Consider the following 17,240-nt stretch of genomic DNA (forward strand, 5'->3'; position numbering starts at 1 on the left):
TAGAAGCATGTGGGAACAGGGCAGCCCAGTCATCAAGCACCAAGAACATATTGCCAATAATTGCCCTTCTGCTACTACTTCAGTTCACATTACAATGCCATTGAGTCACACAAAGGCTTGGTGTGTATCATCTTGAAGGAGGTCACATCCTGTGAAACATTTCCCAACATTCACCATGCCTTTACTTGATATTTTAAATTTTTCTATACAGCTTCTCATGTCTCATGCTATCATACGTCCAGTTATGTGATTACCAACATCTACATTTTGTACCCAGCTCTGGATCCATTGCGATCAAAGTCCAAGCATTATCAAATTTGGAATTCAGATCAACTGGTGGGATTAACTGAAGTTAAATGACTCAGAAATACTGATCACAAAAAAAAAGAGGCTGGCAATTTCCAAATTAATTCAAGAGTCCTGTTGTCGAAACTCAAGAATTCAGCTGATTAGACAACACATCCTTTTAAGATAACCCAGTGTTGGCATGAACGACCCCGTGGTGATCCCCTGTTTTAGTGGCAGTCTTTGATAAGCAAGATTAAACCTGTGTTCTGCTGCTGTCAGAAGTAGTCTAGTAACTTATTGCTAAAACTGAAACAAAAAACTTCACGAAGATAATCATTTCCTATGTTTGATAATGGTAACGATCTTCATTCGACCCATGTTTCATAGTGCAGTATATACTTACAGGAATACCGTTGATGCCAGAGAAGCCAGGTGACCCCATCTTACCCTGTGGAGAGAAATAAAACATTTGTTATCAAACAGTGAACCTATATCAGCACATACCATGAAATCCTACAATTTTTGGACCGCCTCCGTGGTGTAGCGGTTAGAGCGTCCGCCCGGGTAGCGAAAGGTCGCGGGTTCGATCCCTGACCGTGTCATAACCAAAAGACGTTAAAATATGGTACTTGTTGGTCCCTGCCTGGCGCTCGGCATTACTGGGTACAAGGACTGGTCGGCTCGGAGTCAGTATAATGTGTCTGAGTGGGGTATTCCTGCTTAACTGCGGAATGGTATCTCAGTGGGCTAGCACTATAAAACCAGCTTCAGTCTGGGCTAGTACAAGCAGCCGCACATACACATACACGCATGCACGTCGTCATATGAGCGAAATATTCTCAAGCACAACGTTAAACTCAATTTCACCTCACATCACCTACAAGTTTTGGTCACACCAACAGCAGTACTGTCTGATGTGGTGTCTGTCCTCCAACAAACCATGGATGACATTTGTCAGAAATTCTTTTTTTTTTCTTTTGGTATCTGATGGATAGAGATATAACTAAAGTCTGCTTAAACTTTCAGACATAACTGCCCATCACCAGGCAACCACAAAGTGTGTCTACATGTTTGTTCCACAGCCCATATGTCAGTCACTATATTATTGTCAACCATGTCAGCAGATTCTAGTTCGGTCATATTTGCACATTCATTCTGTCAATAAAAGTAAATCAGACACTAATATTTTGGTTGGTCTGCTAAATTAATGAAATTATAAAAGAACAAAGGGAAGGCATTGTGTGCAAAGTGATTGAGCCTCTTTCCAAAGAGTAGATACCAACAGGAATGTCCTGATTCCTTAGAATTTTCTCAGCCTATAGAAACTTGTAGAATGGTGTCCTGTCACTGGAATACATACATGTGTTTTTGATGTGAGCTTGGGGAGACTTAGTACACCATGCACAAAGTCAGAACACTGTGATCCCAGAAGATAAGGTCTTGAAGTTTGAAATGAAGGAGAGAGGAGGTTGTTTTGCTTGAGCTACTGCCTTGGCAAGATTCCATACAGTAAACGGCTGTCTGGGATCTTTGTTTACTCTTTATTTTACAAAAGATAAACTACTCTCTTTGTCTATAGTCTCCACACATTGCCCACTCAACAGGTGCAGAGCTGTTCAAACTGAGGGGCAATATGGGAGATAGGCAACTTTTTAAAAGATATTTCAGAAATGAAAATTCTAGAGTATGTTTAGATTAGTTCTTCCCATTCAGATATTTTCAAGTTTATCTGTACATAATACGGTTGCACTCTTGCAAATGTCCAGCAGACTTCTTCCAAACTTTAAAAATGTTAGATTTATAGAATTTGTAGAATCTGATTATATACAAACTGTCATCCCAATGAAGTCTGGCTGACTAATAGCAGCAAACAGCCACTCTAACACTGTCTGTAGCTAGTCGTTCCCTACAAATGGCAACATGAATCCAGTCCAATGCTGTCTATAGATAGTTGTTCCGAACAAATGGCAACATGAATCCAGTCTAACACTGTATGTAGCTAGTTGTTCCCTACAAATGGCAACATGAAGCCATTCTAATGCTGTCTATAGATAGTTGTTCCGAACAAATGGCAACATGAATCCAGTCTAATGCTGTCTATAGATAGTTGTTCCGAACAAATGGCAACACGAATCCAGTCTAATGAAGTCTGTGCCTACTCGTTCCCTACAAATGGCAACATGAAGCCATTCTAATGCTGTCTGTAGCTAGTCGTTCCCGACAAATGGCAACATATATCCAGTCTAATGAAGTCTGTGCCTACTCGTTCCCTACAAATGGCAACATGAATCCAGTCTAATGCTGTCTGTAGCTAGTTGTCCTGAAAAATGGCAAAATGCAGCCATTCTAATGATGTCTGTCTGTTCCCAAATAAAGGCGACATCAAGGTAAGTCTTGTACTGTAGATAGTGGTCCAAGACTAACTAACTGGGTGGTGGGCAGGGATGTAGGTCAGAGGTAGATATAATACTGTGGAGGAATAAATCAGGTGCTGTCAGTCCTTATACTGTGGTTCCAGTCCTGGCTAAACCATCCACCACTTCCCTGGCTCTGCTCTCTTTAGTTTATGTATGCTGCTGGGAACAGATTCTGCCAAACACTCAGGGCCTAGTTTTAAATTACTGTAATGTATATAACATCAAATTAAAATCTGGATTTACATTTCAGTCATGTATACACTTTTGAGACACAGTACATTAACATCAAATCTAGAGATGGTTGGGTGTCATTTAGCCATGATAATGGTAGATATCATAAAATTCAATTGCTGAAATGCTTTTGACATTTACTTCTCTGGAGCCAGATGTCCCTTAATATTTGCTTGTAGACACAATAAACTTTTAAATGTATTTTGACATTCATGCATGGAATCCCTTTTCCTGCAAATGAAATTCCTACCTCAAGATTTCTATTGTAAAGATATTCAAAATTGAATGACAAAATACTTCATCTTATACCACTTTAAATGTTACACAGATTAAGACAAGAAATGCTTCAAAAAACTACTAAGTTCGAATTTGATCATGGATAGAAACAATTGTGGAAATAGGCGAATTAAGTTCACTCTGGTGCAGAAGAAATGACAGGGTATCACACATGTTTTGCTAACAAGTCTTAATTGTGTTGTGTCATTTCTTGCAAACTATGTTACAAATGGCAAATGGGTACAGAGGTTGCCATGGTAACAGAAGGACAAGATTCCAGAGAAGTGGTATCTACCATGGAATGCTGACATGTAGTCAGTGAGGTTGTCAGGCTGTCTGAAAACAGCACTCAGCTCTCCTTCAGATGACTTATTCCTCACCACACTGGTGGGAGGAGTCTTGGATATATATACTCGTTCCAGATAACTGATAAATATAGAACTTTGCTTTTTGTCTTGTCATGCATGCATTTATTCATTTAATTGACACAATATCATAAATTGTCCTGTGTTTACAACGTTGATTCACTTCAGCATCTATAAAAACTGCAATTATATGAGACTGAATTTGTTGACCTAATGCCATCTTTATTGATTAATTCTTAAAAAGGTTAAGATGAAATATTTATTTATTACTCGACCGTGGAACATAGTGTAGTGTAATATTGCCGTAAAAATATTGCACTACACTATGTTCCACAGGCGAGTAATAAATAAATCTACCCTCTTAACCTTTCCAAGAATTATTCAATAAAGATTACATTAGGTCAACAAATGTTTTTACAGCAATATTACACTAGTGTAATACCGCAAGATGCATGACGTCATAATGGTTTACAGTTATGACGTCACACTGCTAATACCTCTGTCACAATGGCTTTCACTCGTTGGATACCAAATCATCAACTAAAAATGGTATTACACAGAAGGTCATTTAATATCCTCTCTTCACCAATTATAATGTCATAGTATTTTGGCAATATTGTTTCTCTTGAAAAAGTATGTAAGAGACAAATATATGGAGAAACTGGAAGGTTAGAAAATGAGAGGTTGTAGCATATAGTCAAATTTTGAAATTTTTGTTGCCATAATGCCATGACCTTAAATGCTTCCTGCAAGACCATTAAATCTGAAAGACTCAGCTTACCCTGGCTCCCTTTTCTCCAAGTGGTCCATTAGGACCAATATCACCCTTCATCCCCTTGGGTCCAGGAAGGCCTTCGGGTCCAGGGAAGCCTTGGTTACCTTGTGGACCAGAAGGACCAATGGCTCCTGGTGCACCCTGCAATGCAATTGAGAAATGTTAGTTTGGCAAAGTCTTCATAATTCATATTTCAATAAGGATCCTGCAATATCACTTCTTGTAGTTCATCTATGATGTCTGCATGTATATATTATTTCAATGGAAATATGCATGCCCCTCAGTGTTCAGGAGTCTAAATGCTTGAGAAACCATATGTACTAATAAAACTGAACTGTTCTGGAAGACAAAATACTACACAGATATCACAGAGATAGATTCTTGGTGTCTTGAAAACATCAAAGAGATAATGGATGAGAAAGTAAGATAATCTCTCTCATAAATATTACTTGGTTTAGTCCATCTCAGTTATTAAAGTGAGAAAATTTGCATAATCACAAAAAGTTCTGCTTGAAACTGACTGACTGAGTTTGGTTTTACGCCGCTTTTAGCAATATTCCAGCAACATCACGGCGGCCTGCTTGAAAGCAGTTTCCACTGTACAGTTCAAATTATATCTTAAGCATGTGTTTAGTTTTCACTATCGAATAGTGATGATGCCATGTTCAGGCAAGAAGTAGAGCATATCCTTCCACCTATGATAACACTTGCAAAGGCAAGTCACTCAGTCACACCAATGTTTTCATCAATAAACTATTCTCAAAACCGTTTTTTCCCCAAAGCTTTGATTCTTAATTACAGAGCTTTATTTCCTTTTGGCAACAACGTAAAGTCATTAAAGAGATTCTATTGTTATTTTTGACACATACAAGAATAACAATAGACATAAATCATACTAAGCTATTTCCTCCTCCGCCTACCACCAGCTAATAGGAAGGGGCATAAATGTACAGTGTTTCCTGTCTGCGGTTATAACAAGACATGGCAAGACGATATCCGGTCTGTATGAGTTAGCAAAGGAAATACCATCAGTCATATCACACAGCAACTAATTCCTCTCCTGTATCTATGACTAGTCTCACCATTGATGCCATTAAAGAGCCAGGTCACTTTTATTTAATCTCAGTGACTTGTACAATTAATTAACTTTACCAGAGAATGTCCAAGGGTGAAAGTTGCAAGTTTCATGACTATTGGACCTTGCTCTGGCCACAATGAGGAAGAAGTTATATTTTATTAAATAGTCTTCTCATACTTTATACTGAAAAGGACATCTGGTGAGACGGGAGATTCAGAACCTGAGCAAATCTAGATTTGCTTCATTTGGAGCTTTAGCATTGCAGACAGGGCTGTGACACAGACTAGCCAGGAAGGTTTGTCAGCCCATGTAGCTTATCTTTTAAATTCAGTCTTTAAAGAATGTCACAAAAATCTGTTTTCTGCTTACTCATGAACATCAGGCCAAATTAGACTCAACCATCACCAGACAGGTGACCCGGTACAAGTCCCAGTGCTATAGAATTACAATTACAAGTCAAGACTGATTTGATGTTAATCATGTTAATGAAGACAGATTAAGCCACAGAGGTTACTCAACAGCTGTTTTGTATCTCTATTTCTGTTGTGGGTTATTTAGGTGGATCTGCTGTACACTGTACTTCTCAGAGATGGACCAGCAGAGTTGATGATGGGGAAAATCTTCAAAGCATCTGATGCCAGATAGACAGTGGCTTAGAGAAACAAGGGCAATTGGACATGACTGTAAAGTGCTCAACTTCAGCCATACAGGTCTGGTCAGGAGGTAATGCTTATTGAGGATCAGGGCAGGAACAGGGTGTGAGATAAACACATGCTTCAGTTCTGGAATAGGCCACCAAAGCATTATGTTTGTGTTTTGGGAAGTTACATGGGCAAATGATTAATCATGTCTTGGCATGATTCATAGAACATAAATATCAATTTGGTAAACCTTTGGATATAGAGGTGAATCATGTCGCTTCAAGCTCATTTGGTTCACAGTTTTATCGCTTATCAATCAAATCAAAGGATTGTATTTTCCACGTCAATTCTCTAAACACTGACAATGTTAAAGACCACTGCAACAATCTGTGATCATCACAACCAAGTGGCAAGGGATAAATTCCAAGAAGCATTTGAATAAAGAATGTGATCCATGGAAAAAGGGAACAATATGTTTATATTTGTAGTTTATAGAATGTTGCCACTTTTCCTTCATGGAATGCTATGCAATAAACATCTTATCTTATCTATGATAGATATCTAACTCTGGGAATACATTTTTTAAACCAGAGAGTCAGTCTAAGTTCCCCTGTTAAACAAGAAAATAAGCTGCTGGTTTCTGGCATGGTAGTGAGTGCAGATAGTTGAAGGGAGATTTGATGATAAGCAGCTTCTAGTCTCTGAGCTATTACATAGCATTTGAAGTTGAACAAGATACAACAAGCCAAGTCAGGCTTTCAGTTGATCGTCACAGTGATTTCCAACCTTCTTAAACCCTGGCAACAATGGTACACTTGCAGTTTTATGACATTGGAAATGTTAGAGAAATATTGGAGTATCTTGTCTATAAAGGGTCTTGTCTATAATTTTGCATCAGAGCACACTGATCAGGTCCTGATACCTTCATGTGTGGAAGAGAGATATGTAATATATGTTATATTTGGGATTACACTTTCTCAGTGAAGTACAGATTCTAGTACTTTTTGGGTTGAGTCCCATCCGGGATTCGAACCCACACCCTCAGAGTCAGGCACCTAATTGCCTGCACACAAAGTCAGCCGCCTAGCCAGCTCAGCCACTGCAGCTTCCACAAAAATTGAAGTCGGACAACTGGTAGTCTAGACTGCGGACTTTGTGTACCCCTTTGATAAGTGTAAATTGGTCCGGCACCCACGGCTGAAAGCTATGATTACACAATGCCATTTAGAAAGTGGTTAAATGTAAGATATGTAATATTTGGGATTACACTTTCTCAGTAAAGTACAGATTCTAGTCGCGTTGGATGAGCAGGTTAGGCAGCTGACTTTGTGATTTGGTGCCTTACTCTGAAAGAGTGGGTTCAAATCCCGGATGGGATTCAACCCAACAAAGTACTAGAATCTGTACTTTACTGAGAAAGTGTAATACCAAATATAACATGTTACATTTGACCACTTTCTAAATGGCATTGTGTATTCAAAGAGAGATGGGAGGTCATAAGTGTTTTTGGCAATAGTCAGCAATGTTCCAACCATATCATTTGCTATCATAGCCAGGGCCCAGATCCATAAAGCGTTTGTACTGTTACAACCTGTCGCAACTCCATAGTTTATCATAGGCTTACAAATGTCCAACCGCTATGAATGTTTCGTGTACCATGATGACTCAATCCCAATTTCTGCCCAACAATTTGGACAAGCATGAAGTTTTGGGCAACTTATTCTGAGCTGATTTCCCCAGAGAGAAGTATGGCGCAGAGGTCCAGATATCTCAGTAAAATTACTACATTAATTCACTTGACACGTAAAATGGGTGTTGCAATAACCCAGAGCTCCAGATAAGATTTAGCTCATGTGGGTACTGTACCCACTGTATTCTTTTGGAGTGGGTATTATGAATGTTGAGTGGGTATTTCATTTTCCGTTACCCACTGCTTTCAAATATGTGCGTATTTCAGTCATTTTACTCACCTAAGTAATATGTCATTGAGTAAGTTTACTAAGCAGGTATGTTCTACCTTATGTCATACCTAATCAAAACCAACTTAAATATAATGGAAATGATTTCATAAAAAATCCCTCATCCTATACTGACAGTACAACACTAGTCCTATACTAACAGTACTTGATAGCAATCCATGTCTTTTTCATTACGCAAGCAATTTTTATAAATATATTCCGTACGCATTTGTTTTAAACATTTTGCGTATCTAACATTTTAAATGCGTAATTGGTACGCAACAATTATTTTTCAATACGTAATTGGACATTTTCTATGCGTATTTTACCCGGATACGCAGCTTATCTGGGCCTCTGATAACCAGTCCATTAGTACCACATCAAGTACTGGAGCCTCCATTTCTTTATTCAGCAACAACTAAGTATGACACAAATCAACTTTTCTATGACTTAACTTGAGAGGTCACAAGAGGGCATTACTCAGAAGGAATTTCGACTGTCTGGAATAGAAGGAATCTGTTACTTATGAGCTCATGACACAGAAATATCTGAAGAGAGTATGAATCTGTCTGTTCAGACATCGCCTGAAGGTTTAAACTGGGATATTCTAGTATAGCTACTCTGACCAGTCTGATTCACGGGCCTCCTCACCATTAGTGGAATATTTATATTTGTTGCTGTGAGGATGTGTGGTATCCCTGCCTAAACACTGTCATGTGGCTGGGCTAGGGAGGGGGCTGATGTTTGGAGATTACTGTGTTTGTTTTGTGCTAGCTCCCTCTAGGTAATTACTGCCCGCATCTCTCAGGGCAAGGGATGGTTCACCTGGTTTCAAGACAAACAGAAACGTCAGTTAACTGAAATGTGAGTGAGTGAGATGGTGTCATGCTGTTTAAATCCGTATTAAAGTAAGATCCTAATGATGGACTCTAGAAACGGACTTTACATATTGCACCCATCTGGGGAATCAAATCCAGGCCTTTGATGTCATGAGCTATAACAGCTACTCCACCCAAAATATGAAGCATCCTGTAAAATGTGGGCAGGGGAATTAATTTATCCCTTTAACAAGACACTATGTACAAACTGTGCAGCAAATTCATGTTGTCTTTTCAGAAGGTCACTGGGATGTGGCAAAAGGGAGAGGGTTGAAATTTGCTAGTGTCATAAATACCCTGAGGCTGTTTCTTTGGTCTGCAAAAGGGGTATCTCTAAATGAATATTTCTGCCATCATAATGGTGAATATTTGTTGTGCTGATATTAGAACCACTATTTCCACAGCTTTAACATAACTTACAACAGGTGTGTTATGTTGACTCGTAGCTTCTGAAATTTACAGCTTTCATGATTTTGGGGGTTGTTCTACACATTAATCAAAATGAATATATTAAAGTGCGTTCAGACCTCTGTCCCAAACACCAGGCCACATTCAGGTGTCATTTCTAAGGATGTTTCATAAAGGGATGTGGGTGCAGTTTTCTGTGCAGCGCTGTAGAAGATTACTGTGAAATATTCCGGTGTTCCTGCCCTCTCATGGAGTTGAGGGAAAGGGGAGGGTGTATCTACCAAGCAGCTGCCCCGCTCATTCATCTCACATGACATGCATGCTGAAATGCACTCCATCCTGTAGTTCCCTCAATAGTTTCATAGGTCATACCCTGGCAATTTGTGCCCATAAATCAAGTTTCGATATCAGCCTTTATGGATGGTATGCTAATCATAGCCCACATCAAAGATAGGCCTACATCGAAAGTAGCTACCTAGAAAAGATTATTTCAATTTCTTGTTCATTTTTATTTTGATACTAAGAAAAAACTCAATGAAGAAGAGATTTTTCCTCAGAAATGTCACAACCCTTTCTCTCACACCAGGAAATTTGCCATTTCTTCTCTAAAAAGTGCCTAAAGTGATTCCAGGCACCAATATTTTTTGGCAAACTGTTTGTTTTCCTTCAATTGCCAGACCAATTTGTACCCTTGATAATAAATTGTCCACACTATTTTCTATTACAACACTTCTAACCCTCGTAGATGAACTTATTCACCAGGGATCAAGAAAAGTCACTTGATTCTCATGATTGTAAACAGTGTGACATTTGGAACAACGCACATATCTCGTTACCATCATGTTCCTTTACATTTGTGCTTTTCCTCTCATTCCTCCCACGTTCAATTAAGTTCCAGATACCATCTCCACACATGTATTGAAAATAAAAAACTCTTGAAGCCTTTTGCTTCAAATTTCTAATACAGTAACCCCTTAACTGGTGCTCTTAGCTGGAAGAAAGGTTGTACTAGACCGTATAATGAATTCAAGGCCAGAGTAAGAAATATTTGTTTAACAGGTATTCCCTGCACTTAAGGCAAGAATAAGCTATGACTTTGGCCTTGGACTAGTCTGTCTCACAGTCCCTGAACCACAATATTTTCCCTACTGCCAAGCCTCTCTGCAGTACTAAAGCCCTAAATAAAGCAAGTCTAGATTTCCTCAGGTTCAGGCAATCTCTGGTCTCCCTAGGGCTCCTTTTCAATATAAATGGGCTTGTTTGTTACTATCAAAATTATATATATTCAGAGACTAAGCCTTAGTCTAGCCTTGGACTTGCATTTCTGAAATTGTGGAATCATAGGTGGAAATTAAGGAATACCTGCTTCATCAACAAGGTATTTTGATCTAGTTTTACTGCATAGTATTCATGAAAATAGTAGAATTAGGTTTAAAACGAGAAAGCGGATGGTGGCTTGTTTAGGACTGAATGTTTCTGTCAATGATCTACTCACCCTGGAGCCTTTTTCTCCTATACATCTGCAGTTTCCTCCAGTCTCGCAGCCAGCTCCACATGGTTTGGTATCTACATCACCTCTTCTTCTTTGCTGAAACAACCAAAATACCAAATTTTTAGTCGACAATTACATACTACATTCACTCTATCCAGTTAGAGTTAGGGTTAGGGAGTCAGTGCTCCACTTATTAGATATAGAAAACTTTGAACATGTATATATATTTTTGTAATCGGCGGGGTGAAAGAAGTCATGTCTGTCTTAAGTGTAATGTTTTCACAAATCATGTAAATGTCTGACTGACTGAGTTTAGGTTTACGCCACTTTTAGCAATATTCCAGCAATATCACGGCGGGGGTCACCAGAAATGGGCTTCACACATTGTGTCCATGTGGGGAATCGAACCCGGGTCTTCGGCGTGACAAGCCAATGCTTTAACCACTAGGCTACCCCACCTCCCCTCATGTAAATGTACTCTTTAGAAAATTTTCAAAAAGTGAGTGAGTGAGTGAGTTTAGTTTTACCCCGCATTCAGCAATATTCCAGCTATATAGCGGCGGTCTGTAAATAATCGAGTCTGGACCACACAATCCAGTTATCAACAGCATGAGCATCGATCTGTGCAATTGGGAACTGATAACATGTGGCAACCAAGTCAGCGAGCCTGACCACCCGATCCAGTTAGTCGCCTCTTACGTTCAAAAAGAAGAAGTTGTGTTGTTTTAGGAGTTCAGTAAGCATCTGCACAAATATGTCTCAAGTGTTCAGTTTGTTTCACAACTTTCAACTCATCCGCTATTAACTGCCAATGCACAACCCATTTGGCAGTCCTTACAAAGATTATTCAAGGCATTGATAATCCACTTTATGTCAATTAATGATTGACCTAAAAACTCAGAGACACCTCAATTTTACAACCATCTACATCACCACTCAAACAGAGGGCTAGACAGTGTAGCATAATTCCTCCACATATAATTCTTTAACTATCTATTTCAGTCAGTCACTTACAAAAAAATCTTCAAATGTTAAATTATGTTACATTGATTCTGCTTGAATTATCAATAACTTTATGTCATGATTCCTGTGTTTCCCATTAACAATCTGTTTTCTGCATTATAACGTTTAGAGTGCACAGATTATAGAAGTTGGGTACAAAACAGTCATGTTTAACTGATTGTATCAGAAGGGGTCTCAGGTGCAAGACAGATTAATGACTGAAAATCATTTATTTGCAAACGTGCAATATGTTCACTCGTGCTGGTTAATAAATCTGTGAGGGTAAATGTGTCTTATTATGACTGGCAAGGTTTGACAGGACCAAGAGGATGTAGGAAGGGGGTTTATACAACATCCACATTCTCAGGAAGAGACTGTGTGATTGAGGAAGAAGAAGCTGACAGATACATGTATACAGCTGACAGTAGGCTAACGCTTAGTGTTAATGTTTATAGGGAAACAAGGATCTACATGTGAGAGAGGAGATTCAAAACCTGTGGTAAACCTGACTTCTTCATTTAGGTTCGGCATAAAACTAAACTCACTCACTCATTTAGGGCTACAGCATTACAGTAAGGGTTGCGTAAAAAGGGAAAAGGTTAATGGTATTATCAGGTTTGGACCACACAACACAGTGATATTATGAACGACCCATGTCCTCTGGGTACAATGACAGCATCAACCAAGTCACGGAGTCGGACCACCTGTTGTCTCCGGTAGTGACCAGCATCGGTTCTTGGATATCAGTTCTAACCTCGATTCCCCATGGGGTTTACATGCTATTGCTTGTCACAAGAAGGGATTGAATTGAATCTGTGACTGGCATTGCAAGGATACTAATCCTATGCTAAAGTATAGGAACTAAAACAATATAGACATTTGAACACTTTCATTCACAATAATGACTTCAGCATTACAACGTAAGGTAGCATACCCTGGCATGGTCTTGGCACCTTGACATTTCCCTCAGAACATACAGTAGTAAGTAGGAAATCACCACGGATAAGATCCTCCTACATTACATTGTTCAACCTTTTGTTACAGCTGCCTAATACACAGCTGGACAAAACCTCTTACTCATCGGCCTACATAGCATAACCTCCCATTAATACCAACACAAAGGTTGGCACAAGAAATCGTGACCACAGCATTCCACTGTATGGTTCTATGTTTAACATAAGACAAAAACTACAATCTAAAGCTATTTTTAAATTGAAATTGCAAATAGCTCTGTTAGATAGGAAATGATGACACACACACGGTATGAAGGTGGGTACATACTCTCATCAGGGGCACAGTCGCTTCTATTGTTTCAAATTCAAAGAACATGCTTATTCAGGGCTCCAGATCATTTTCAACATCAGGAGTACGTACTCCCTATTTTTTTCAATATAGGAGTACTTGAAAACCTTAAGAGTACATTTAGAGTAGTGGATGGAATTTAATGGCGTATCAGTAATCTTGTGTTTTGTTTCATATATGCACCACAACATTGCTAGTCTTGTGTAAACAGGTCAATAAACAATAAAACACTACTTTTTCAGATAAATACGTCTGTAAATGATTCTAAGACCGTACACCATTGCCATGGTGCGTATCTACGACGTTTTCTAAATTATTTCCTACTGGATCGTGCATATTTTTTATCCATACATACGCCGATACGGCCCTTATCTAGAGCCCTGTTATTTAAATGTTTATTATGATGTGGCAGACAAAGATCTATTACTTTTACTTATTTATATATGCCATATCATATGCAGTTTGAATAGTTTTAATAATTCATACAATGCAAACATTCAAATTTTGGAAAGAAATCAAATCTCAGCTGCTTTTCATTTTTTTTTTTCATAAGTACTGTCATTATTCCAAACTGTTCTGATTAAAATTGCAATGTTACAAGAGGACTTATTTAAGTTAACGATAAAAAGAGCCTATTCAAAGACTGAATTAGTTTACAATGGTGTAATTTTGTGTACCCATAGTTCAACATGGTACCATCACTCGCTCCTAAGCTGATCAGTACTAGGTCTTACCACTTACTCAGGTAAGTACGAGTACCACGCACAACATCCAACAGTAACATCTTATTGATGTTACTTGTCATGTTAACAGGGATCGAACTATCAACCATCTAGAGTAGATTTGCGGAAACTCTTCGAGTGACAATAGTTTTGAGGTTATGCAACATGAATAATTAATTAGTGACACATAAATCTGAAACTCAACTCTGTAAAAATCCCGAATGGCTGCTAAGCAAACCAAGGACGATATACCCCCTTTTCCCACGAAGTGTGTAAATATGTTTTCCCTAGAATAAACAATACAGAAGGCTGTGTATAGATGTTAAAAGTTAATTTCCGCCACCTACACACATTAAATGAGGCAATATATGCTGACGAAGTTGAAATGCTAGACAACTGACATGGATAGTCTGTTCCATTTAAGTATTACTCATGTGCCTCCTCCCAACCCCTGGTGTGCGAGCTGACAGGCAAGTACAGCAACCCCTCCCCCCACTTCCTTCTATCTCTCCTTGTTAAACCACAGACACAGGTAGAGATGCTCTGAAGCATGGATATCAATCCCACCACACACAAAGGTAGACAGACAGGTTTCTCCCTCTCAATTAACTACATAAAGTACAAATATCCTTCATTGGCAGATCCAGAGGGGTGTGTGTGTGTGTGTTGAACCCCCCCCTGTGTCATGGTATCTCAGTCGGCTAGCACTATAAAACCAGCTTCAGTCTGGGCTAGTACAAGCAGCCGCACATACACATACACACGCATGTCCGTCGTCATATGAGCGAAATATTCTCAAGCACAACGTTAAACCCAATTTCACCTCACCTCACCTCATTTAAACATTTCCATGTAGCTAAGGTATGTTTACTTACACGTGCCCCTCAAATGTCCATGCATTTTCATATGGTATACCATTCCTCATAACATGCAGCTACACCATCATTCTCTTTCACACACACCCCACCCCCAACCTTACAAAATGCATCCACCCTCATCCTACAATCATGCACCCACATGACTTCGACATCCCTCTGCTGTGCACATGTACTTGCGCTCCCACTCACACAAGTTACTATCTAACGTCTGATCTGCTTACATAGCCCCCCTTCCCTGCAAGTGCATCTATCTGCACATGAGCTAACATCACCCTCCCACACCAGCCACAAATCTCACCCTGCTTCAATTCAGCATCATCTCCTGGTAGCCTGGCAGACACTGACTCACCGAGGAAGTGTTTCCAGTCACTTTATCAAAGTTTAAATGGGGAGAACAGGTGAGCCTGTTTTTACGCTGACACTGATGTCACTAGAAAGTCAATTCTGCTGCAGTGTAGGTTGAAAGTAAATAACATAATGCTGTGAAGCCGTTTTCCAGCTGTATCCTGTTAAACAACTTGAAAATATCGAGTCAGCAAATGCATATATATTTCAATATCATATCACTCTGAACTGAGGTAATGGGCTGGAGATGATTTGTATTTAATCAGAGAATTTGATACAAATGAAATCATGTGAAGTGAATTAAAGTCAGTCAAACTTTACATTTGCAGCATCGGTTAGTTTTCTTATATGAATGTTTGAAAGAATGCTGAGACATCATATTTTGTGCACCGTCAACAATATATTAACATGTATGCAAACAACAAGACTGAGTTGATTCTAAATGTCACAATCTCTTGAATGAATATTTTTTTTTAAACCTGCTGATCAGCACCAATCAGCTTCCTTTAGATACTAAACTGAATTTTCTTCCTACGTTTACTTCAAAGAAGTGTTCATTTGTTTATGTCAAATGGAAATTTCTGTTGATGTCTTACAGCCATTCTTTACTACATACATCACATCAGCCAACATAATGTATACATTCTTGTAAACAAATAGACAGCTAAGCCAGTCACTGCAATGTTATTGGGTTCACGAAAGGTCATCCTTTTTCTGAACTGAAGACTATGAAATCCCATCCTCAAGCAATGGCTGAGATGATCGAGACAGCATTGCTACTTCACAGATCATAAAGTAGTCATAAAGAACTCAACATATGAGTTCACAGCATATAGAGTCCTTTGACAGGGACTAGGAGATGCAGGAAGACTGACAAGTATGTAATTTTTCAGGTAGTGAAGCATGGACATATCAGTACTCAGGTCGGTCAACATTGTGTACAAAATGCCTTGTCCAATGTATTAACATCTTCATGTGTGCTTGCAGTTTTTGTAAAATAGACTTTGCACTCAAGAGAAAACCTGTCAGATTTAATTAATTCTTTTTAAAGAATCAGGTATTATTTGTTAAACCCATTTCTGGGTCTGTCCACCATTTACCAGCTGCACTATTTAATGTTAAGAAGAACTGACTCATTTTAAAAATATTTATATAATTGAGGCATGAACAAGCTAATTGGATTCTGTCCATGTGTGTCCATCACAATATCAAAAATTTTAATGCTAGAATTGGATTTTCTCTAAAATGAAATCTGTTCATGTTCACCTAACGGTTAATATTGTTTAAAAGTAAATCATGTTAGTAAGAGTGTTGAAAAGTTTCATTGCCTATGGTCTTACAATAATTATATGCTAATGCTAATCTAACACTGAATGCTAATCTAAATGATCTTGGAGCCACGCAGAAATAAGAATCTTTGCCAAGTTGCATCACATCAAAAGAACATAACCTAATTAAAGATAATCAACCTTGTGCCGATCTGACATATGGTGCCAATAGGTGAAGCAGGGAATCATGTGAGCTTATCAGATGGTGTCATGTATGGCTTGTTCTGGTTGTCAGAAAGCTATGTCAGGAGTGTTCCTGTTCCGCCAGCTGTAACTGAAGATGTATAGACCGAGATGCAGATCAGACTGCAGGATCTCCAGGAACATGGAGGAGGAAAAGGAGAACATTCTCAGGTCATTTCTGACAACAGGGACGCAAATTCACAAGGTTGATACGAGAGAATAATCAATCTTGTTCATCTGGTGTAAAAGGCAATTTAGTCATGAACATTAAGGGAAAGAACAGGGAGGACTCCAGGCAGGTGTTTCTGAAAAAGGGTCAGCATGTCTACTGGCATCACCATTAAAGTTGGAACAGCTAATTCAGAAAAAGAATACTGTCTTTATCAATATACATACATTCATCATTCAAGCATTCCTACTTCAGAGAGGAGATAATGTTCTTGAGCTTCTCCACTTCAATCAAAGATATTTATGAATCACTGACGTTTCAATAAAGGTTTTTCTCATGAACAGAATCAAACACAGGCCCAGAACCACTGCCAAATATCTTACAGCTACCATACCCCAGATCTTGTTCATCACAGCCAATCCTAAATGTTCCATCGTGCTGACAGCCTAAGTTTTCTCGGGAAGACTAACCTTCTACAAGGTCAACAGAGTGTTGTATGTTTTT

At 38.8% G+C, this 17,240-nt stretch overlaps 1 protein-coding gene across 1 annotated transcript in view; it reads right to left on the bottom strand.

Moving 5' to 3' along the window:
- Positions 1–17,240, bottom strand: part of LOC124277940 (collagen alpha-2(IV) chain-like) — a 73,094-nt gene that overhangs the window by 34,512 nt on the left and 21,342 nt on the right. The window contains 3 exon segments of the mRNA XM_046713660.1: positions 692–736; positions 4,359–4,493; positions 10,811–10,903. Of these exon segments, the coding sequence (XP_046569616.1) occupies positions 692–736; positions 4,359–4,493; positions 10,811–10,903 (273 nt within the window).

Source organism: Haliotis rubra, unplaced genomic scaffold (assembly GCF_003918875.1).
Source record: "Haliotis rubra isolate DU_JTF1 unplaced genomic scaffold, ASM391887v1 Scf106, whole genome shotgun sequence".
NCBI classification, from domain to species: domain Eukaryota; kingdom Metazoa; phylum Mollusca; class Gastropoda; order Lepetellida; family Haliotidae; genus Haliotis; species Haliotis rubra.